We start from the raw sequence: 24,233 nt of genomic DNA, 5'->3' as shown, positions 1-24,233 counted from the left end.
AACAAGACAGATGGTGCCCTAAGGTCCTGGGCAGGAGTTGGTTTCTTCACTAACGTTGAGACGAGTAGTCACTAATAGGCTACCGCCCTTTGTAGTCAGTCTTTAACCACCCAGGATAGTGGCTCAAACAGTCTCTTTCTGCGATGAAATGTCTTTCTTTCTGGATCGAAGCAGATATCTAGATGTACCAGGGATCGTGTGGTCCGGGAAGACTTCCTCAGGTCTTTCAGGTGACACAGCTCGTCCTTTCTCTGTGACCAGGATGTCGCGGTGGTCTGTCAACGCAGCTGGGCTCACGAGGGCATGCAGGACTTTTCGACAATGGGTGGCATGCACCCAATTCTTCCGGTTGGTCATTCGTACTGCAGTTCTGGTAGCTAGGAGGACTTGTTCCGGTGCGCGCCAATGATGTGCCAGGGAATTGGTCCATTGAAACGACTTTGTCAAGACAAAATCGCCAGGCCCCAAATCATGGCCATCACCCTGCGACCTGTCTGGAAGGGCTTCCCGTATCTGCTGATAAATAGAAGACAAGCTGTCAGTGAACTGGGACAAATAGTCACTCATCAACACATGGGGTACATCATGTATAGGGCGAGGCTTAGGGATTCCCCAAATATTCATGGGTTTACCAAACACAACCTTATAAGGCGTAAGGCCGGATCGTGTATGTGGTATTGATCTGATAGAAAGTAGTGCTAGGGGCAGGGCATCAGGCCAATTCAAAGACGTGGAAGCCTATATTTTAGCCAATTTCAATTTCAGGGTGGAGTTGTAACGCTCCACCAAGCCTGCTGATTGTGGGTGAAAAGTGGCATGAAATTTCTGCTTAATCCCTAACCCTTTCATGACATATTCCACAACTTGCCCAATGAAATGAGGTCTGTTGTCACTCCATAAGACCCGACAAATGCAGAATCGAGGAAAGAACTCCTTTGGGAGTACTTTTGCTGTCGTGAGGGCTGTATTATCCTTCGTAGCATACGCCTCCATCCAATAACTGAAGGCACAAACCACTACTAGGACATATTTTAGGTTATTACAGCGCTCAAACTGAATGTAGTCCATTTGCAGGACCTCAAAAGGTGCAGTTGGTGTTGCAAACCCTCCTGTTGGAGTTCACGTTCCCTTTCCAGGGTTATACTGGAGACAGACCAGACAAGACTGGACTATCTTTTTAGCATTGCCGTCAATATCAGGATGATTCCAAACTTGCATAAGTTGTTTTGCCATTGAGGATGCACCAACATGTGTCAGCTCATGTGCCATGTGAATCAAGGGGTATAAGTAGGCTGTGGGTAACTTCCATTTGGTCATATCTTTATTCCTCCAGCAGCCCTCATCATCTAGTGTTCCCTCCATAGACTTTTGGTCTAGTTCGTCAGTGGAGGCAGATTGTTGCATGTCCAGCACCTCTTGCCTGGCATCATGCCAATGTTCAGCTTGTGACTTCACTACATACATAGATGTGGTACTTCGCTGCATTGCGGTTTCACATGCGATCTGCAAAGGCATTACCTGCTCCTATTTTATCAGCCACTTTCTTGTGTGCACTACACTTAACAATTGCCACTTTCTTAGGATAGGTTAGGGCAGTACGAAGATTATGTACTAATTCTCCATGCACTATCTGTGTACCAAGTGAGGTGAGAAAGCCCCTTTCTTTCCACAAACAACCAAAATTGTGTGCCACCCCGAAAGCGTACTGGCTGTTGGTAAAAATGTTAACAAATAAGTCTGTACGAAGCTCACATGCTCTCATCAGTGCAATCAGCTCGGCCGCTTGGGCCGACTTCTGTGGGATGCGAGCTGTTTCAACTACTGTCTGAAGTGTTGTAATTGCATAGGCAGCAGATGTAGTGCCATCAGGCAATTTTAGACACGAGCAGTCAACCCATAGCTCCCCATCAACACTAGGGAGAGGTGTATCTTGTAGGTCAACACAGCTTTTTGTTTGCTCTTCAGTAGGGAATATACAATCATGTAACTCTTGCAACTGAGACTGAGTAGCTGGAAATGGCAATAGTGTAGCAGGGTTTAGGGTCAGACATCTTTTCAGCGTAATATGAAGGGCCAAAAAGTGTCAATTCATATCCTGTCAAGCGAGCACTAGTCAAATACTGTGTTTTCGTTTGATTTAGCAAAGCATCACAGAATGGGGTACTAGCACAAGCAGTTTATGTGACAAAACTATTCCTTCACTCTGATGCATTGATACAGCCGTTGCTGCCACTGCTCGGAAACATCCAGGCAGCGCACGGGCGACTGGGTAAAGGACAGCTGAGAATTATGCACAAGTACGTTTCTTATCACCGTGTGTCTGTGTTAAAACTGAGAGGGCACAACCTTCCCTCTCGTGGACATAGAGTGTGAAAGTCTTAGTGTAGACTGGAGTTTCTAATACTGGTACAGAGCAAAGTGCTTGGCGTAACTGTTGGAAGGCATTCTGACATTCAGTAGTCCATGGGAGGTGCATCGGAGTGTCTTTAGTCAAAAGGGCCAACAAAGGTTTAATAATGTGTTAAAAACTAGGGATCCACTACCTACAAAAAGAAGTGAGGCCAATCAGTGCACGGACATCCTTCTGAGTATGGGGCACGGGAGTATCTAAAATAGTCTGAATGCGGTCTGGTGTAAGTGCACGTCCCTCCTTAGACAGGAGGTGACCTAAATAGGTAACCTGCTGTCTACAAAATTGCAATTTCTTTGGCAAGAATTTGTGATTGTGAGAGGCAAGACATGATAACAATAACATTGTTCCTTCTTCACACTGCTCAGGGGTATCTGCAGCCAACAAGATGTCGTCAACGTACTGGATAAGAGCCACCCCTGTTGGTACAGGAAAGGAATCAAGCTGTCTTTTTAATGCCTGACTGTAAATACTAGGACTTTCTGTATAGCCCTGTGGAGCTCTACAGAACCGGAATGATCTATTTTTCAACGTAAATCCAAAATGATAGCGGCTTTCAGGGTGAATGGGTATCGAGAAGAAAGCATTCTTCAAATCGATCACCGAAAATGTAGTGGCAGTAGGAGGGACCATAGTGAGAAGTGTAGTGATATCAGAAACTACAGGATATTGGGGTACTACAATTTTATTAACTTCTCGCAAATCATTAATGAATCTGTAGATTTTAGTGTCAGTGTCTTTTTTCAAAATAGGAAGGATAGGGCTATTGCAAGTGCTATAGGGAACTTCTTCCACTGCCCCATCTTCAATCAAATCCTGAACAATATGTGCTAATGCTTCTTCACCTTCTCTGGATATTTTGTATTGGGGCAGTTGAGGCAATGAAACACCCTCCTTTACTTGAATATGTACAGGTGGAATAACCATTTGACCCACATCAGTATCAGATTTAGCCCAAAATGTACTGTGTAAGGATGCCAGAGCGACATCCTCATTGATAAGACAAGATCTCTCAACCATTGGATAGTTGTCATTCAAAATAACACACACACACCTTCCGGAGAACAACGTATTGTGGCACGAAAATATTTAAGCATATCGATACCCACAATGTTGTCCGGTGTGGTAGGGGAAAGCAAAAATGGACATGCTGCAGTGAATTTATCAAGTCTGAATTCAAGTGGCTGTGAAAGTGGCTAGGTGTAGGTGTCCCATCAAATCCTATCGGTGTTATCATTGTGCCGGACAGGGGAGCCCTAGGAACCAATTTTTTAGACAGAGCACTACGGGTAGCCTTTGTATCAACCAGAAACCGATCAGTAAATCCTAAGACGTTTGCGTCAACATAAGGACCCATTTGATCTACTGGTACCTCAACTGGTTCCTTACCCCATCCTAGGCATCCCTATGCATAATCAAAATCTGCAAGGGCATCAGCAGAATAAGCAGACATTTGATATTGATTTTGTCTATCAAAAGTATTAGAGTAATTTGGTCCTTGTTCAACCGCTTCAAATCTGGGGCGAGCTCCTGAACCTCCCCTGTTTCCTGAATTCCCTGGGCATCCTCTCATACTTCCCCTTCCCCGCTGGTACTGCTGACTTCGCAAAAGAGGGCACTCAGAACGCCAATGCCCAGACTCTTTACAATAAGCACACTGGTCAGGGGACAAATTTGCTCGAGTAAGAGGGGGCACTCCAGGTGTATACATTGCACGTCCGCCTCTTCCACATCCCCTAAATGGTGGACCATATACTTGAGCTAACATAACCTTTGTCTTTAATTCTTTAACCTTCTTATCCTCCCTGCCTTTCGCTTCCTGTTCCTGCCGCTCATAATATTGGGCCATAGTCAAAAGGGAAACTGGGGAAGACGTGATCCAAGAACTCTCGCTGGCCTTTAAGCGACTAGCTATTTCCGGTAACATATTAGTGACAAATTTATCGACAAACAAATGCTTACCCGTATCATCGGGCAATGACTGACCACTAAAATCATGGAATGTTTCCTCAAACCTTTAAAAGAAATCAGAAACTGACTCATCCATTTTGTTTACAGGACGCTAACGTAGTCTAATCTATTTGCTTAGGGGATATGAGAGTCTTTAACTTAGTCACAATAGCTTTAGGAAGATCTAAAATCTCCTTCTGAGGTTTCTGCGCAGGCTCCCTTTCCGCATCTATTTGTTCTAAATGTTCCCAGGTATCACCATATGCTACATTGTCATCTATTTTACGTATCGTTCTCCACAAGTCAGGAGGCAAAATAAGCCCGAAGAACATATCAATATCTGGCAAGGTCATGGCTAATGGCTCCTTCCACCTCCTCATAGAAGGCGGCAGGATTTTTCCGGGGGTCGGGCAAAGCAGCTTTAAGAGCCATCACGTCAGCTCTATTCCAAAGAGTGTAAACCCAATTATATATAAAATATCCATTTGCATCATCTGAAGTTTTATCATCATTGGTTCCCGCACCCTTAGGAGGAACATACAGGGGTGCAGCTTCACGCATAGGTTTTATAGCAACTGTAGTACTACTGGGTGCAACCTCTTCCACCGGAGCATCTACGTCCTATGCTTCTATGCCTCTCTGTTTTCTAGCTAATTATTTCTACTTTCATAAACGTAATTGTGTCTCGTATTTTAACCACTCGTCTAATCATATTACATGAGGCCGAAAAAGGGAAAGTCCCCTCTGTTAATCGTTTATAATCAGTATTTATATCAGCTGGCTCTAGTTCCTGAGAAATTTGTCTATATCAAATATTACCTCCCAAGAAAAATTTTCTACAAAATAAAATTGCTCCATATTTTGCCACTGTTGAACCATAGCTACGATGGCAGATGCAGTGTGAGGCCGACAAACCTCCTCTCTAGCAGCGGTTTTTAATTTATCTTTTTCTGCTTTAGTCAAACTAGAGCGAATCTGTTGCCCATCTTGCTTATCTTGTTCTTTGTCGTCTGAAGACAAATGCTCGCCATCAGAAACCTCATCAGGGGCACTTTGAGTGGGAAATTTATACGGGGTGGGGGGGGCTTTCTAATAGGATGCAGTCATCCTGAGGTTTATTAAGTATGGGATAAATAATAATCCATATTTGTAAAGCGCGAACAATCACCCATAAGGGTCTCTAGGCGCTCGGGCCGTCGGGAATATTAGGCAAACTATTGCCCAGAGTCACATGGTGCTGGGCTAATCTGCCGCCGGTGCCGGGGATCGAACCGTGATCCCCAGATTCCAGAGTCAGTCGCCTTGGCCGTGGCGCCACACCTCTTCCTAATAGTGGCGCATAATAGGGTACTGGCCATTTACCTCTAATTGACGTTCCCTATCTTCTTTTTCTATTTTTTCCTTCTTTTGTTTATTTTTTAATTCTAGCGCTTTTTGATATATCGTTTTTCATTGTTCTTTTTCTGCTATAGCTTCTGCTCTCTTCGCTTTCTCTCGTACTTCTTTCTCCCACATATGCACACACTCAAACATATGCCATCTACTTTTTCTTTTAAATAAACACTGCTCTACATATTGAACCTTTTTAAAATCGAATGATCTATTCACTGTCAATTGCAGATCAGAATCTTTCTTTGTGTATTTGTTCCACACTGTACCGTACATTATGGAAGAAATACCATATTTGACATACATGTCTCTATTAGGTGTCCCCTCTGGGAAAGCCGGCTGACTTTGTTCCAAGCTAACTTTGGCACCACAAGAGCAGCAACACCACTTACGGAGTGTGCTGAGAACAGGCATGTTTCACAAATATATGTAAAATCTTACTACTCCAAAGAAATATTTCAAAAAGGAGAAAAATCTCCACATTACCTGCCTTCAAACTTTGCAAAGAATGAACAACAAATCTAAACAAAAAGCCCAGGCCAAACAAATCAAGAGTTCCGCTTCAGCGACCTTACCAAACAGAAGTCTCCAACTCCCACCTGCTGATCTCTTGGTTGACCTAATGGTCACTTCAAAATTACGCAAAAGAAAACCCCAGTCGAGACCGGCCACAACCCGGAGGGTCAAATCGGGAAAATTGGAAAAGTCACGTCGGCCTGCAAAGACAAAGGTCTCCTCGTGCAGTGCGCTTCCTCAGTAAGATTTCAGTCCTCTGTCAAGACCACTCCTTCGGACGGCCGCGTCTCCGATGGGGCACCATGTGTCGGGCGCCAACTGTGGAAATGTGCCTAAAAGTGGGCACTCTGGTGCAGTGTCACCCTCTTGTCCACGGGTCCAGAGACCAACAAAATAGAGATCGGCATTGGAGTTGGAATAAATGACAAGTTTATTGATCACTCATGAGTGGGACCACATCCACACAACACTCTCAAGTGCTGCAGGAGGTAGTACACTGAATTCACAAACCGTGTCCCTTTTATACCGGTTTTCTACAATGTAAGCATGTGAACAGAAATAGGAAGAACAAGTTTTAGAAATAGTTATCAGCAAACAAGGGCAGATGAATAACTACGTGGTCAGCAAAGTGGGAGGGGAGCAGGAATGCTTATGGCAGCAGTAAATGGTCAACAGTTAACATCTGAGACCAGGGCAGTGGCAGCTACAAACCCTCAGCACGTACATTGCTTTTAGCTGAGTCAGGAAGTCAACTAAAATAGATAACACAAGCAGAGTGAAAAGACGAGCAGCAGAGGACGGGAGAATTACAAAAGAAACGAAATGGACACCACAGCCAAAATGGCTGTCGCTTATGCTAAGTAAAATATTACACATTTCCACACTGGGGCCTGTCCTACTATGGATCTGCAAACTTGGCCAGTCAGTTGTAGGCTTATCAGGGAAGCAGAGTGTGGGGCAAGAACTCAGAACTCAACAGTCAACCAACAGACACCATAACTTGAACTAAATATCATACAATCCAGTTGAGAATACAAAGTAACATTCTATGTTCACAATCGCCCATTGCGGATGCTGCTCCCCCTCTCTCATGCCTGAGGGAGCCTAATGGTCATAGTCCCACATCATTCTTTGGTAGAGTCATTAATTAAGTTCATGTGCAGGTTACATTCACCACAGGTTCAAATGTGAAATCGGTTTGCCTTGTTCTTTCCCATGTGATGCTTCCAGGTAAGAAAGGACTTACGTTCTTGCATTTGCATGTTGCAGTTCCTCTGTCCTGACTATAGGCATGGGCCCACCGTCCTTGCGTGTTGCTTCAGTCCCTATCACAGCAGTCACAGGGGAGGTGAGGCACAGCTTGCGTCTTCAGCGGGTGCGGCCTCCCTGGAACAATGGAGTGCAACTTGATAGGGATTTTTTGGAGCGATCTGGCTTCTTTGGCAATCACAACCCAATTCTGGGCTGGTGTAGTCTGCTCCAATGACAAGGCAGTTGTGACCTACCTTTGTGCTGGTGCAGGTGGATCTCATGGAAAGGCAGTTAGAGCCCACCTCTGCGCCAGTGAAGACAGATCCCAGAGGAAAGGCAATTGCAGCCCACCTCTTGGCCAGTGTAGATGGGTCCCACAGCAAGGTAGTTGGTACTCACTTCCAGGCCAGTGCAATTGCAGCTTTCTTAGACCTATCAGCTTTTCGTCAGTAACATCATGACTTCTCATGCCACCAGCGATAGTACCAAATTGTGACCCACAGAAGCTGCTAGTGGGACACATAAGTCTTTAGGTGCAATTTTCAATGGAAAACACACAGAGAGAATGAGGGACAGGCATACTCCTTCACTATCTCAGAAGGCAGGCTCCCACCATCTCCAGCAGAATGGGCAGACTTCAGGTGATGTCCCCCACCTCAGGAAGATTGGCTAGCAGACAGACAGCAGCCCTGGTTCCATAGCAGTCCTTTGAGTACTCTCCGGAGCACTCTCTTCCTTGTTCAGGAAAAACTTGGAACCATCACATAGTGGGGTGGTATGGGTTCCACTTTTAATACATTTACAAGACAGGGGATGTGGATACACTATCTAAACATGGCTTGGGTTGGTTCTCCATTCAGGTGTCCTTCTCAGACTGCTCTCCAGACACTATTTGTGTAAAGTGATATTGGCAGAGTAGCAGGGAACTAACAGGGGGATCGTTCAGAGGTCTATCTGGGTGAAACTGAGATAAGATAAGATGTTTGTATTGTGTCTGAAGGGAATACAAACAAGAGTTCTAGAAGGCTGGAACAGAAGCAAGACAGAAGCAGAGGACTGAAGCAGGTTAGAAACAGGCTGCAACTAGGGCCCTGGAAGAGTGCAGGTCAAACACAAGAACACACAATGAGAATATAAGAAAGTATACAATAGACACCTGTCATAAATGATAGTTTGGCTGCTCCACTTAAATTATCTCTCTTTGAGGTGAAAAGATCTTATACGAAGGCAGGGAGCAGATTAATCCATCAGAGTTCTGGGAGGCATCCAGCAGCTCCTATGGAGAAGGTGCACTGGATGATTCTCTGTGCCAAAGGCACAGTGAATCTGACTGGCACCCTTGGAAGCAATGCAAATCCAGATAACAATAAAAGACAGAATGATACTGAACAGAACAAGGAACACCAGACAGAAACTGGGTTCAGGCAAAGCAGGCCTGGAAATCAAGGCAGGAACAGGAATGAAATTCTGAGAACAAGGCCAGGAAAGTTGACTTTATATTACAAAAATAAAATCATAGCACCATAACTTCCTAAATAGTTCATTGTCTCTCTGTGTGCTGTGGCGTACTATAGGTAGTCAGTCAGAATTAAAGGTTACTTGTGGTAATATTATGTGGTTTTATTAAGTAGCACCTTAGTTGATGTATTAGAATACTTAGTTGATGTATTGTAATACTTTTGAGAAATACTGTTTGTGTTTTAGTCTACCAAATGAGCTTTTAACTCTTGGTCTATTGTGGGTTATGCATCTGTGGCATCTACACCTATACTTGCTTCTCAGCCGTGGCAAAGGCAACTACTTCCACGCACCTAACAAAGGCTTAGGACCATGTCATACTAGGCTGCATGTATTGTATGGTATTTAATTGCATTTGTTTAGCGCTTACTACCCCTGACGAGGCGTCGAAGCACTTTTTCGGCGAGTAGCACACTACCCTGGGACCCAAAGAGGATTAGTGTTGTATTAGTATAGTGAAACATGCAAGTAAATTTTAAGTGGTGGATAGGTTAGTCAGTTATTTGGATTCGGAAAGATAGCAGAAGGATAGAAGACAAAAAAGGTTTTTATTTATATAGCGCTTGTTACCCCTGATGGGGTGTTGAAGCATGCTACTTCGGAAACCCATAAAGGATTAGTGGTGAATTAGTATGGTGAAATATGAAAGTAATTTGAGTGGTGGATATTAGTCAGTTATTTGGAGTGAGAAGGATAGTGGAGGGATAGAAGGGGAAGAAATGTTTGCATTCATATAGCACTTGTTACCCCTGATGGGTGTTGAAGCGCTTTTCTGGCGAGTAGCACACTACTCCGGAACCCATAAAGGATTAGTGTTGAAAATTAGTATAGTAAAATATGAAGTAATTTGAGTGGTGGAAATGTTATTCAGTTATTTGAATAGAGAAGGGTAGGTGGCGGGATAGAAGAGGGAAAGAGGTTTGTATTTATATATATCGCTTGCTACCCCTGATGGGGTTTTGAAGCGCTTTTTTGGCGAGTACCAAGCTACAATGGAACCCATTTGCAGTTTACTGACCTGATTTCCGAATATCTATTTTCATTGTCAGACACCAGTAGGGGGACCACAGGACATTTGGGATACTTGGCCCCAACCGTGGTGGTTGATGCTGTTTGCCACTGGTGTTCTGTGGCCTGTCCTACAATGGATCAGCAACAGGGTTGTCTCCAAGCAGGAGAATCGACAACATGAACACAGCGAAGTGTGAGTTTTCTACACTTGGTTGTCAACAGCCTTTCTAAGCACTTATTTAGGGGTAGACAAAAAGGCAGGCCTGACCTAGAAACTTCTCTGCCTTGCACACGGAAATTCTTCTGCTGCTAGTATTCATTGGAATCGTACAAGTTTGAGTATGGGTTCTGTCATGGGCGTCAATTCACTAAATTGCCAGGAGCAGTGGAAATGACATCACACAAACTTTGACCACCATAGTTTCATACAGTTGAGTCCTTGATTCACCATAGCATTTAAACACCTTCCTATTTAATACTCATCTTTTTTTTCATGCCACTATATACTTACCATGGGGACGAGGGAGTACCAGGGGTACCAACTGTTAAGCCTGCTCTAGTAACTGCAAAAACTGGTTACCTCCAATTGTGGTTTGTCTGTGGGGACAACATGCTTTGTTTTATTAGTGCTAAGGTACTTTTAGGTCTCGCCTAGTGTTGCAGCACAAGCGCTGCTCACTCGGCGAGACATATTGTGAGAGAGGACATCTCAGAAGGGGGCTTGAAGCCCCGCCCTTCATTTTCATTGGAAGGCGTCATTGTTTACGGTAAACGGTGGCCTCCCATTGAAAAAGAGGCTTCTTTCTCCTTTTTCCTTTTAGGACGGCCCATCCGGACTGGATCGTTTGCTTCATGGCTGTCATGACGATATTTCTTATCTTTAGGGGGCGTGTTATCTAAACAAGCCGTGAAGCAAAGGATCCAGTCCGGATGGGCCATCCCAAAAGGAGGAAGGGCTGCAGGCAGGTACAACGCGCATGGTGCGCTTTCACTTTATGATTCCATTGCGTGGCGTCAGCCTCGCTCAATCTATCAATCTAACATCCCTGAACAATAAAAGTGTTGCTGATCACAGGTGCTGGGTACCATTAACTGCGCAGGCGCATAGGCCTTTTTCTTACCAAAGCGCCATAGTAACCCGAGCAGAGAATCCAACAATTACAGAACCTAAAGGCATGGGGAACCTCAGACAAGTATTTATTATGTACTTGCTAAGCTAGTTCATCATCATTCTACACAATGGTGTGCACCGGCACCGTCCCAGCCTTAGCAAATAAGCTGCATGCATGTCAATGGTTAATGGATGCCACGCGCATCCCCTGCTGCTCAAGGAGCGGCCATGGCACAATGGAGCGGGGGGGGCAGCGTCTGCAAGGAAACCCACCCCGCCCTTTTTGGGGGTGTATGTGTGTGTCCGTACACCAGCTTCCTCAGTATTGTCCCCAAGACACGCCGATGTACTGGACCCACAACATTCACCTACGTGCAAACAAGCCCGCGGGCCTCGCCGACTGTAATCGCCCCTGGCAGCAGTCTGTCTGTCCACCGATAGCGACATACTTTGCATTATTTCATTCTGATTCTCACGCTGTTACACTCTTGTTTAGCACCCATCAGAAACGAGTTCAAGAAAACCAATATGGTCCAGCAGACAAGTGAAAATGTGTGCACGGGATCAAACGGATTCTCGAGTCTGCTGGGGATAACAGCCAGGGTTGGCTGTAGCACAAGAGCGCCTTAATCCTATTACAGAGATTCAGAGAAAGCTGCAGTGGTCTGAGCTGTGTATTGAAAGGGTTTCCAGTGTGAACTAGCCTCTCTTTCCACACACACGTCCACAAAGCACGTTGTTAAAGGGGTGGGGAGAAGGTATGGTAACCGGGCTGCCATGCTCATAGGCGGGACTTCCTGTATGAAGCAGCACCGCCGGAAACAGTTTGTAGTTCCTTCCAGCTCGTTGAATCAAATCTAACGAGAGGGCAACGTCCTGCTGACCTGCGCTGCTTTACCCAGGCACTCACAGCCTTTCAAGTTATTTGTGGATCCCACCCCTATAGCCCAACTCTAACCTAAGGGGGATCAGAGTCTCAGAACCAACAGACGTCCCAGGAAGTACCCACCCCTTGAGAATCTTCTATGAAAGATTCCTCACAGAACACCCCATCCCCGAGGTCGACCTCACAATCTCCTCTCCATCCACACCACCAAGTACCGCCAATGTGGGGGCAGAGCACTACCTGAACATGCACAGCCATCGACCCCCCCCAACTGCTTTACAACTTGAAAAAGACTTATGAGGACTTCACAGTGCCTCAAGGACACGCTGTGTTCTCCTCGACAGTTGCATGCATAGAACTGATCAAACACTTATTCGAAATGCAATAACCAACTTCGTACTTTGTCGTCTACTGAGGATGAACTGTTTCTGCTTTAAACCAGGGGTGTGGCTATCGATGGTGCAGCAGATGCAGGGGCATCGGGGTCCTACTAGCTGCCGATACCCAGTTAGAGCGGATTTGAGTACCACACGAAGAGATGGGGACACGGGCGTCCATTCGTTGCACCCTTCCACACTACTAAGGACTTTGCTTTCAATTTTAGTTTTACAGCGTTGCCTCTCAATGTCGCCCCTTATAACCAGACCATACATTGCCAATAAAAATATGCGGGCCCGTTTTGAGTATTGCCAAACATACCATATACTCGGCCAATAAAGCAACAGATAATCGGATCCAACAGTATTTCCAAACATAGAACTACACGTGAATATACCGTTTTGTATACAAGTTGCCTTAAACAGCACTTGCTGGGTTCACAGATTGAATACCAGGGCTCTCCTTTTTGATGGTCAGATCAACACCAGAGGGGAGAGAGACAAGGGGTGCTCTTCAGGCCAGCAATGGGTTGGAACATGCAGCGGTACGACTCTGCTATCAGCTCTGAGAACCAGTTATGAGATCACTGTTCACAACCTGCTAGAGAGCTAAGCGGCTCTGAGTGTGCAGTGTAAGCCCACAGACAGACGGTGGGATGGAGTTGGGCAGATCCTCGAGAAAATTGCCCATGCAAAAATACGTGTTTCTCAGGTGTACTAGGGCAAATCACTTTAAGTGTGAGTTTATAGACTAGGAGAGGGATCATTCGAGCCTATTAATGTCTTGGTAGGAAGACCCTTCCACCACACCTCAAGAAACAAAATAGAAACGGTCTGACGGTACGTCTACTGTGCCTGGCTTACTGGCATCAGATAAATTCCCCCTGAACCATCGCTATTAAGTAGCCCTAACCCTATTGCGTCCCACGCCCCTTCGGGGGTTTAACCCTATTGTGTCCTACGCTCCAGGGTGTGGGGGGGAGAGTTTAACCCTATTGTGTCCTACGCTCCTGGGGTGGGGAGTGGGGGGAGAGTTAACTCCATTGCGTCCCATGGCGGCCTGTTAACCCTATTGTGTTCAACGCCCCACGGGGTGGGTGAGAGGGGGGGACGGGACTGAGGTTACCCTATTGTGATCAACGCCAGCCTGTTAACCCTATTGTGTCCCACACCCCACGGAGGATAGTTAACCCTACTATGCCCCACGCCCTCATTAGTTAACCCTACTGTGTCCCACACCCCATTGCGGCCTGTAAACCCTATTGTGTCCCACGACCCACGGGGGCTGTTAGGTGGGCCTTGCAGAAAATGTCCCAAAACCACTCCCTGCAAAGATAGAAGATGCTTAAGACAGCAATACAAATTTTCACTAAAATACAGTGCTTTAAATGGAGGTATAGAAGTGCAGGTACTGTATCTTTACGGTACCCGTATACTCCTGAGAAGTGCCGGTACTCATCCATTGTAATGCAGTGCTGAGAAGTGCCGGTACTCTCCCATTAAATGCAACGCAGCAGTGCTGAGAAGTACAGGTACTCCATTTAAATGTATTGCAGCAGTGCTGAGAAGTGCCAGTACTCTCCCATTAAATGCAACGCACCAGTGCTGAGAAGTACAGGTACTCTCACATTAAATGCATCGCAGCAGTGCTGAGAAGTACAGGTACTCTCCCATTAAATGCACTGTAGCAGTGCTGAGAAGTACAGGTACTCTCCCATTAAATGCATTGCAGTAGTGCTGAGAATTGCAGGTACTCTTCCATTAAATGCATTGCAGTAGTGCTAAGAATTGCAGGTACTCCAGTTCACCAGGTAATACCAAGGATGGCGGTTTAAACATTATTTGTGCTATAGAGCCTGGGCGTGATGCATCCTTCCACCAGATAGGAAGAGAGTTCAGTTGTCCAATACTACAAATAATATAAAGGTACTGTGTCCTCCGAAACGCTGTGACAACAGAATAATAACTTTAAATCTTTTAATACTGCACTATTTTCTATCAACATTCCTAAACATCCTTAGAGAGGAGGATGCCCAAATATAATGAAAATGTGTTTTTGAAGGTCTAATAGATTGAGACCAATGTAATTGATCACGTATTCAGGAAGGCACCTTGAGAACTACCTTATAGGCCGAGTGTGCTTAAAAATGTACCACTGGCTATCGGTAAAAAAAATAATGTCTCCCCATATTATGCTGTTGATAAAAAATGAAGGCCCATGCCCAAAAATTATTTTGGCTTGGGTTTTGAGGATTCCTCTGCCCTGAGTGTTAGCTCTACAATCCTCCCTCATTCCCCTCACCCCTAACCACCCCCACTGAGGTCTATTCTAGTTGCACCCCTGGCTGTCGGTATCTAAAGAATGTGATATTATACATAACCAGGGCTTTAAGTGGGCCAGGTCTCACCGGGTCTGAGCACCGGCAGTTTTCCAAAGGGGGCCTTCGAAACGGGTCTCTACGGGCTCTCTTTGTGCCAAGGCACAGGAGGTCCGTTTTTTTTTCAGGACTGCAGTTGCAGCAGGCACATCGATGTGCGTTGCTCACACTGCTTACTTCTCACTAGTGGGGAAGTGACTGCATGACGTCATGCCAGGTGAGCGTTGTAGAGGAAGGGAAATCCTCTAAAGAGAGTCATTTTCTCTCAGGATTTTCCTTCTCTTTTCGAAACTCAGGAGCAGCAACATTGTCTGGTGTCATCAGGGCTGTAAGTGTGTGCTTTTTCAGTATTATATACAAGCCATAGTAGCTGCTTATTGATCTTATGCAACTAACAACCATTGACAAAGCCAACAGTCCTGACGTGTTGTAAGTATGATGTTACTTGTTGTATCATGTATCTGGATGCAATGACAGAAACAGCAAAAACAAGTCGGGCGGCACACTATGCTAAGCACACATTTTTAGCCTATGTGATTTTAAGCCACTCCCTTAATTACATTGGCCACGCCCCTGTGAGAGACCACCCCCCCCAGTTTTTTCATCCCACTTAAAACCCTGTACCTAACAAAGTTGTCCTGAAGAATACTGAATGAAGGGATATTTGTCACTAACTTCCTGTCTCCATGATTGGGCTTACCTATATAGCCTTGGGCATTTTTATCCCAATGGCTGAAACATGTCAACCTTAATAGAAAGCAGTTATTTGTGAACACTGCTTTTTGCACTGTTTTTATTGAGAATGTTATGGGATATCTATAATAAATCTTGTTTCTTTCTTAACAATTCTCTTTTAACCTTGCACTCACTGTTTCTGCACTTCACTATTTCTCATGGTTACTTGTGAAACCATCTGTGATCACTCTTGAAGATCATACGAATTGTTCTTCCCTTGTTTCTGGTTCTTCTTTTCTCGACCCACTTGAGAGATTGTTCCCAATGAGATAGCCTCTATGATCAAGAGGTATATCGGTTGGTTGGGAGGATACCCAGATGATGATACTGATCACCGAGGTAATTGATGGGAATCCAATCTCGGTTTAAGGGTCCCCTTCTGTTTCTTTCATAGTACTGCAACTTCTCACTTTGCTCTTTGGCATTTGGTGGCATTCTGTGAGACCCCTGGTTTAATGTGTATTTGATATGTAGTATTTGGGGAAGTGATTGTGGCAGGTCGTTAAAATATCCCTTTGACCCTAATTCTCTGAGTGTTTATTGCATACATATTTTGTCCCATGCTCCTGGCACCTAATTTAATTTCAGTCAGGACACTGTGTGTGCTTACATTCCTTTCATCCACACTACACTGTCTGAACTGTCTACCTGTAGTTTGGGTGCAGTCCCAACCTGCTCACAATTCGTTTACACTTAGACACAGCTCTTTCTCGGTCCTCGAAGTACCATTCAGCACACAGTCCACTCTCTGTAGTTGAAAGCACAGTGGAATTACTTTCTCTATCTTTGTAATCAAAGACATCTGTACCCTAGTCACCCTTTCTGTATTCCCAGAATCCCTCACTTCTTTTTTTTTGCAGATTTATATAGCGCGAACTTGACCCGAAGGTATTGGAGCGCTTTGCATGAGCACGTTACGTTACACATTGATTTTTTTTTGGTAGGCACCGGAAGATTAAGTGATTTTCCCAGAATCACAGGATGTGGAGTCGACCCTGAGGCTCGAACCTTAGTTTTTCCAGCTCCATGGTCGGCAGTCTAGCCGTGAGACCACACCCTTTCCCAGTGGTCAAAGTGGGCGGGATCGGCAGGGCACGGCGTGCCCCTACTTTCTTAATTCCAAAGATTCCGTTCCCCTACTTTTCTATTTTGAAAATGCGTCCCAGGACGCAAGAAATCGCCATGGCCTACAGATAAAGCTCGTGGTTCGTGAGGGGCGGGGCGGCAGAGAAGTAACAGGACTTGGTCTTTTCCTTCTTTCCCAGAGAAAGACAGTGTCCAATTCTGCTCTGCGGCTTCAGCTGCCCCCCCCCTCTTTCCTTCTTCCCTCTCTTTCTGTCTAGCAGTTCTTCTCTTACTGAAAATGGTGACTTCAAGAAATGGCTTTCACTCTCTTTCCTCTCCTTCCGTTTATTTGCTCCCCTGTGAAATGGATCCAAAAAAGAAAAACACTTTTGCTGGAAATGTCCTATCTTTCTGACATTTTAATCCAAAGTGCAGCATCGGGAATAAAAGGTTAAAATGTGAAAAATAAAGAAATAACTAAATAAAGTAAGACAGTGGTAGCAAACTGGCCAGATTGATTTTATTCACACCCAAACACATTAGCGCCACTTTTACAGAGTTTGCCAGTGAAGTGCTAGTTTTGTTTTCTTGTCTTTGTTTTCCCCTTGGAGCTAGTGCACCAATCCTGGAGGTACTGCAATGCGTGGATTGGAAAACAAAATGTGTACTGCGGCTCTGTGTTCAGGGATGTGGTCTTTTTACCATACTGCTTACGTTTTGTAAGGACATAAGCAATGGACATTGAAACAGGTCCCTTCCGGGCCCTGTAGTCATGTCCTTAACTTTTCAAGCAAAAGCGCTCACTGATTTCTGAATAGAGTGTAAAAACGTTAAGGTAACCATGTTGTTCCTGCTTACATTTCACATGGGTTGCTAAATTTTGCATTCCCTATGAGTGTTTGCTTTTTCCAGGATGTTGTTACTTTTTTTTTGTAGGCCGCATATTGCTCTTGTCTAGTGCGTCATTTAAATTGAGCCGCAATAAAGGTGTTTATAGCTGGCAACAATTGGGTTGTATTTGAAGGCAGTGTGAGTTTTTCTCAGTGGAGCAGTATGGTGTTCAGTGGGGTAGAGGATGTGGCACTATGGCCAGAGCTGCTGAATTTGGAACTGGGGAACCAGGTTCAGCCTTAATAACCAGTCCACCAGACCACCAGACCACTCTCCTGAGGGAGCACAATCCCATGCTAGACCTTAGAAGGCTTTGCAAGACCTTAGAAGCCCTGGTGTCTTAGTACCCGCAGGTGGACCAAAGCATGACAAGTGTAGTTTAACCTTCAAGGCTTGTCCACCACAATCCATACTGAAGTTCACCTCCAGTCTTGCGGGCAGGCCTATGCAGCAGCACACTCTATAACAACAGTGACTCTGTCACTGAGGTCACAGGACCCTTGAGAAGGGCCATCTTTAGGGCGGTGCATTCTGTGTGACCGCACCAGGTGCTGACTTTGGGTGGAGGCATTATGTTTGCAAGTATATTATGGTTTTAAAGCACTTGCTGCCTCCTTCCTGGCCTCCAGCAATTTTCGGCAACAATAAAAATGCCATGAGGACTCTGGTGATTAATGTTCTTCCTAGAGATAGATTGGAGTTTTGTCTAGTGGAAGTTTTGACTCGTGGAAAGGTAGCTCAGAGGGTTAATGTGCCTGCTGCAAAGAACATGTGCTATGCAGATCACAAAGTGCACATAATGTAAATAGGTCAGTGGGCTACTGCTTTTTTCACAGAGATCCTTTTGTTACTTGTAGTTTATAAGTTAAAATCCTAACCTAGAACAGTGAGCTATTAACTGTCATCTAAGAGGTGCATACAAACTGCAGGGTATAAATCAGAGCGTTATGATTTTTTCCCCAGTCTTGCGTTATCCTAATGTTGCAAAAAGTGTTCTTTTGGATAGAAATCAATTCTGATTATTAAAGAGAACCCCCAACCATGGTATTACGTTTTAAATTCTGAGTTTGTGTTTCTCGAGACCAATCACTATTAAACTATACGGCCTACTAGTATGGTTGTCATGTGACTCCTACACCTTGTAGTCCTTAGTCTTATGTAACATTTTCTATACAGTGATTTACACACATATTGATTGTCTCTGTGTAATGTGTGTGATGTAAAGTGCTCTGACACCCTACAATGGTATGAGTGGAGCTGTAAATCAAATTAAATGCATCTGAGAGAGAGTTTGGGTATGGAGACTTGAGGGGCACTGTTAAAGGGTGGTAGTGAGGGAATCCATGGCAGAGGTGGTCATTGGGGGGAACTAACAAACATTAATGCACAGGGCGCCACCATTGCTAAGGCCGGCTCTGCCCTTGAGGCCAGTTTGCCTCACCCATACGTACCACAATTGGCCTTGTTTCAGCAGTAGTAGCTGCAACTCACCAGGGATTGGCAATGCAGGATTTGCAAGCACACCAAACTAAGTTCGCAAACTTCACAGTGTCTCTGCTTCATGCACATGCACTTTTAACATGTGCTGCCTGCTGTGGGGCCACTGGAATTAATTATGCAGAAAAGGAGGACAAAATTATGCCGCAGTGTTGACTAAATTATGCATTAAAAAAGGCTGCAGCGTAATGCAGTATATTTTCTGATATTTTATTATTTTGACATGTGTACACATGCTAACAGTCTCTGGAAAGATTTTGCCTTATTAGTACCAGTGTAACATACACATGCAGCAGTGAGAAAGGTGATCAGTCAACCTTTGCAATGGGCCGTCCACTCCGCAGCAACACAAGTCACATTTTTTATTAACTTGTGATCCGTTTGAGCTACAAACAATTTATTAGTTTAAATGGTCAGATCATGCAGCAAATCTTGCATTATAAGGCAAATATTGCACAGCCATAATTATATAGAAAACATTTGCAAATTAGGATATTTTGCCATTCATGTTTGAACTGCTCTTGTAGAAAAAAGGTAGAAGTGCTGATGACAGAAACTCCATGGCTCGGAGACTAATGGCTTGTGCTTCCACATTTTATCATATTTGGGACATTCTGTGATTAGAAGCACATCCCACTTTGTGAATGTATTTCAATGTTAATAACTCATTATAACCTTAAATAATCATGTGTATCCAGTGGTTGATTAAACTGGGCAGTGAAATGCGAAACAAATACTAAAAATTGGGATGTTTGCACATTCTGGCCACACCTCTGGCTCCGCCCACTGATCCAGTCCTTGGGCTATTCCCGCCCTCTAATTCTCCTCCCACAGTTCCCCTACTTTTTTCCCCCCACTTCGACCACTGCCCTTTCCCCTTGTTAGAGCACACACCGTGAGTGAAACTGCAATGGTAAACAAGAATGCCAGGCAAATTCTTAATCGGGTTCTGACTCCTGCATCTTCCAGAATCTCAAGACACGAATGAATGGCAAAGACTTCTTCCGCAAACACACAGCCACTCCGTACTCACAGTGTTTCTCTACTTTGGACAGGGTTTCAGCCTGTTTCTGCAAGTTCTTTCTGTTCATGTTGGACACTTGATAAATGAATACGCGTATTGTTCAGAGGTGAAGGAAACTGCAGCGACGCCAGATGGTACAGATCGGTCTTTTTCCTTTCCACGGTTTCACTAGCTAACTGAAGCGGACAACAAGCAGACCAGGAAGTCACAAACCGTAACCTAGACAACCAGACCCACTGCTGCCCAATCAAAAACGTGATCAGTTAACCATAGACAAAGAAGAAGGACTAAATTGACTTGTGACGGTCAGTGGGTTCGGGCGGAGAGTCTTTTCTCGGATTCGGATAGCAGCCCGAACGTGTTTAGAACGAGGGAGAGCTTGTGGGTCGTGTATAAGTAGCCTGATGCTGGCTGTTTGTCGGTCTGTTTGGAGTGGGCACGTATCGTCAACACACCTCGTGAGACAAAGGGGATGCCTTTGGCTAAAGATATATGGCGCAAAAACCTCGCGTCGGCGAGCTTATAGCCTGAAGGCAGTGGTCGAAGTGCATTAAAAAGCAAGCATTGGAACTGCAACAGGTCTCGAACTTTTTGTTGTTGTTGAGTTATTGGCATTGTAAATGGTAATGTCGTTTATCTACCAAGGGAGGAGGAAGGGAGCAGTAAAGAGACCCGGAGGTAAGTGGCTTATGCCTGGAAGGCAAGCAAGAGGAGTAGAGAAGATAGAGAGGAGTTGGGAGAAAGGCATGGGTAGAGGGTCAGAAAGAAGTGGTTGAAGCGCACTTACACAGAACTCTAGCTTGTTGCACGAGATGGTCATTTCCTACTCTACTCAGGAGTGAGTGCCCCTCACAGTTGCATCACAGCATGTGGAAGCAGATGGTAATAATAGGATAAACTGCCAGGTTTCGAAGGATGAAGGTTTATTCATAAGTAAGAGCAAGCAGGTATAAGGATACGTCCTACCCACGAAGAGCAGACAGCAACTGACACTCAGGAATCAAGAGTACACTTAGAGCACCAACACTATAGAACTAAGAACACAATGACACGTAGGTCATTCTTGGAGGAATGTGGTGATGCATGAGAACGTGATGACACTCAAGTAAGATCATTACACATCTTCCCCCTTTCAGAAGAAAAGAGAGAGAGGAGAGAGTGTGCAGTGAGAAGAGAGAGAGAGAATAGAAGAGGAAGAGAAAAGAACCTTATAACGTAAACATTAATGCAAAAACAAGGTTAAATAGATTAGTTGAGAACAACGTAATAGCTTAAACACTAAAGTAAAACAAAGTTATTTAGTTTCACTGGGAGCTTACCAACACGTACACTCTTCGTAAACACTAATGTAAAACAAAGTCGTTTCGTTTCGTTGGGAGCTTACCAACACGTACACTCTTTCTCAACAACGGCAAAACATCAGGAGGAACACTTTTTTTTTTTTTTAAATTCTTTTTATTGATATTTTTATGTGAACAAACATTAGCATCATCAGTGGGCATACATCTACAGCTTCATCTAAAGCATAGTCTGCAGTCATATCTACATCATCACACATGGTATAAATTACAAGTTTCTCTCGAGGGCCAGTTAGAACGCCCTCTGTGATACAGGTCAACATCATCACAACCCATCTTAATTAGCACCCTGCAGTTCAGCCACTTGATACTCTACATGAAAAACAATCCAACCGCCCCGCAACCTCAGAAGAACGTCCAATATACGAATGCACAACACCCCATCAGTTCTGCGCTACACCCTGCCCCCACTTTCATAGCCACCGCCCCCATCCTTCTAGTGTGTCGCCCCTCCGGCCTCCCGTCCCGGTTCCTCCTGCGGATGTTCAAGCAGATAGCAGGTCAAGGGGGCCCATATATCCCGCGGCCTAGAGGCGCTAGGCAGCAACTCCGCGTATGTGCCAAGTTGCTCCCGGCAAGTCACCAGGTCATTAAGCCAGTCCTTGAACTTCGGGGCACGGCCCCGACCCCAGCGACAGGCCACTCTCCTCTTTGCCATCAAAAGCCCCAGTGCCACATATTTCCTGTTTGTTGCCTGTAGTGATACTAAAGGGGGTGGTGATGGACGGAGCATCAAAACCAATCAAACACTCACACCCAGTCAACAGATCTGGGTTTGATCCATCACCATTTTTTAGCCCACTCTGCCACCCCAGTAAAGACATGGCCATATGCAAATCAGTCTGACCCTGTGCCTCATGGGAACAGTCCAGCCCGAACTGCCAAGCCATGCCTTCCCTGGACCGGAAACAAGCTTCCTAGGACCGGTTTCTGGCATTTCAGCCATCTTCAGCCAGGCTTGCTTGAATCCAGTGGCAGAGTGAGCAAGGGACTCACGTCTGAGCATACCCTGCCAACTTATGGCGAACAAAGCGATACAAAAGGGGGTGGTGATGGACGGAGCATCAAAACCAATCAAACACTCACACCCAATCAACAGATCTGGGTTTGATCCATCACCATTTTTTAGCCCACTCTGCCACCCCAGTAAAGACATGGCCATATGCAAATCAGTCTGACCCTGTGCCTCATGGGAACAGTCCAGCCCGAACTGCCAAGCCATGCCTTCCCTGGACCGGAAACAAGCTTCCTAGGACCGGTTTCTGGCATTTCAGCCATCTTCAGCCAGGCTTGCTTGAATCCAGTGGCAAAGTGAGCAAGGGACTCACGTCTGAGCATACCTTGCCAACTTATGGCGAACAAAGCGATACAAAAGGGGGTGGTGATGGACGGAGCATCAAAACCAATCAAACACTCACACCCAGTCAACAGATCTGGGTTTGATCCATCACCATTTTTTAGCCCACTCTGCCACCCCAGTAAAGACATGGCCATATGCAAATCAGTCTGACCCTGTGCCTCATGGGAACAGTCCAGCCCGAACTGCCAAGCCATGCCTTCCCTGGACCGGAAACAAGCTTCCTAGGACCGGTTTCTGGCATTTCAGCCATCTTCAGCCAGGCTTGCTTGAATCCAGTGGCAAAGTGAGCAAGGGACTCACGTCTGAGCATACCCTGCCAACTTATGGCGAACAAAGCGATACAAAAGGGGGTGGTGATGGACGGAGCATCAAAACCAATTAAACACTCACACCCAGTCAACAGATCTGGGTTTGATCCATCACCATTTTTTAGCCCACTCTGCCACCCCAGTAAAGACATGGCCATATGCAAATCAGTCTGACTCTGTGCCTCATGGGAACAGTCCAGCCCGAACTGCCAAGCCATGCCTTCCCTGGACCGGAAACAAACTTCCTAGGACCGGTTTCTGGCATTTCAGCCATCTTCAGCCAGGCTTGCTTGAATCCAGTGGCAAAGTGAGCAAGGGACTCACGTCTGAGCATACCCTGCCAACTTATGGCGAACAAAGCGATACAAAAGGGGGTGGTGATGGACGGAGCATCAAAACCAATCAAACACTCACACCCAGTCAACAGATCTGGGTTTGATCCATCACCATTTTTTAGCCCACTCTGCCACCCCAGTAAAGACATGGCCATATGCAAATCAGTCTGACCCTGTGCCTCATGGGAACAGTCCAGCCCGAACTGCCAAGCCATGCCTTCCCTGGACCGGAAACAAGCTTCCTAGGACCGGTTTCTGGCATTTCAGCCATCTTCAGCCAGGCTTGCTTGAATCCAGTGGCAAAGTGAGCAAGGGACTCACGTCTGAGCATACCCTGCCAACTTATGGCGAACAAAGCGATACAAAAGGGGGTGGTGATGGACGGAGCATCAAAACCAATCAAACACTCACACCCAGTCAACAGATCTGGGTTTGATCCATCACCATTTTTTAGCCCACTCTGCCACCCCAGTAACGACATGGCCATATGCAAATCAGTCTGACCCTGTGCCTCATGGGAACAGTCCAGCCCGAACTGCCAAGCCATGCCTTCCCTGGACCGGAAACAAGCTTCCTAGGACCGGTTTCTGGCATTTCAGCCATCTTCAGCCAGGCTTGCTTGAATCCAGTGGCAAAGTGAGCAAGGGACTCACGTCTGAGCATACCCTGCCAACTTATGGCGAACAAAGCGATACAAAAGGGGGTGGTGATGGACGGAGCATCAAAACCAATCAAACACTCACACCCAGTCAACAGATCTGGGTTTGATCCATCACCATTTTTTAGCCCACTCTGCCACCCCAGTAAAGACATGGCCATATGCAAATCAGTCTGACCCTGTGCCTCATGGGAACAGTCCAGCC

The 24,233-nt window shown here is 45.5% G+C and overlaps 1 protein-coding gene across 2 annotated transcripts in view; it reads right to left on the bottom strand.

The window, feature by feature from the left end:
• The window catches only part of CLXN (calaxin), a 253,819-nt gene extending 233,604 nt beyond the window's left edge, over nt 1-20,215 (bottom strand). The window contains exon 1 of one of the 2 annotated variants that reach the window (XM_085631055.1): nt 20,019-20,215. In XM_085631055.1, coding sequence (XP_085487181.1) covers nt 20,019-20,076 — 58 coding nt within the window. In that variant the 5' untranslated portion in view covers nt 20,077-20,215. The remainder of the gene's footprint in view (nt 1-20,018) is intronic. The other variant, XM_085631056.1, reaches the window with a different exon arrangement.
• Between the last annotated feature and the right edge of the window lie 4,018 nt (nt 20,216-24,233).

This window comes from Triturus cristatus, chromosome 10 (genome assembly GCF_964204655.1).
Source record: "Triturus cristatus chromosome 10, aTriCri1.1, whole genome shotgun sequence".
Lineage (NCBI taxonomy): Eukaryota > Metazoa > Chordata > Amphibia > Caudata > Salamandridae > Triturus > Triturus cristatus.
This window is presented reverse-complemented; position numbering and strand designations above follow the sequence as displayed.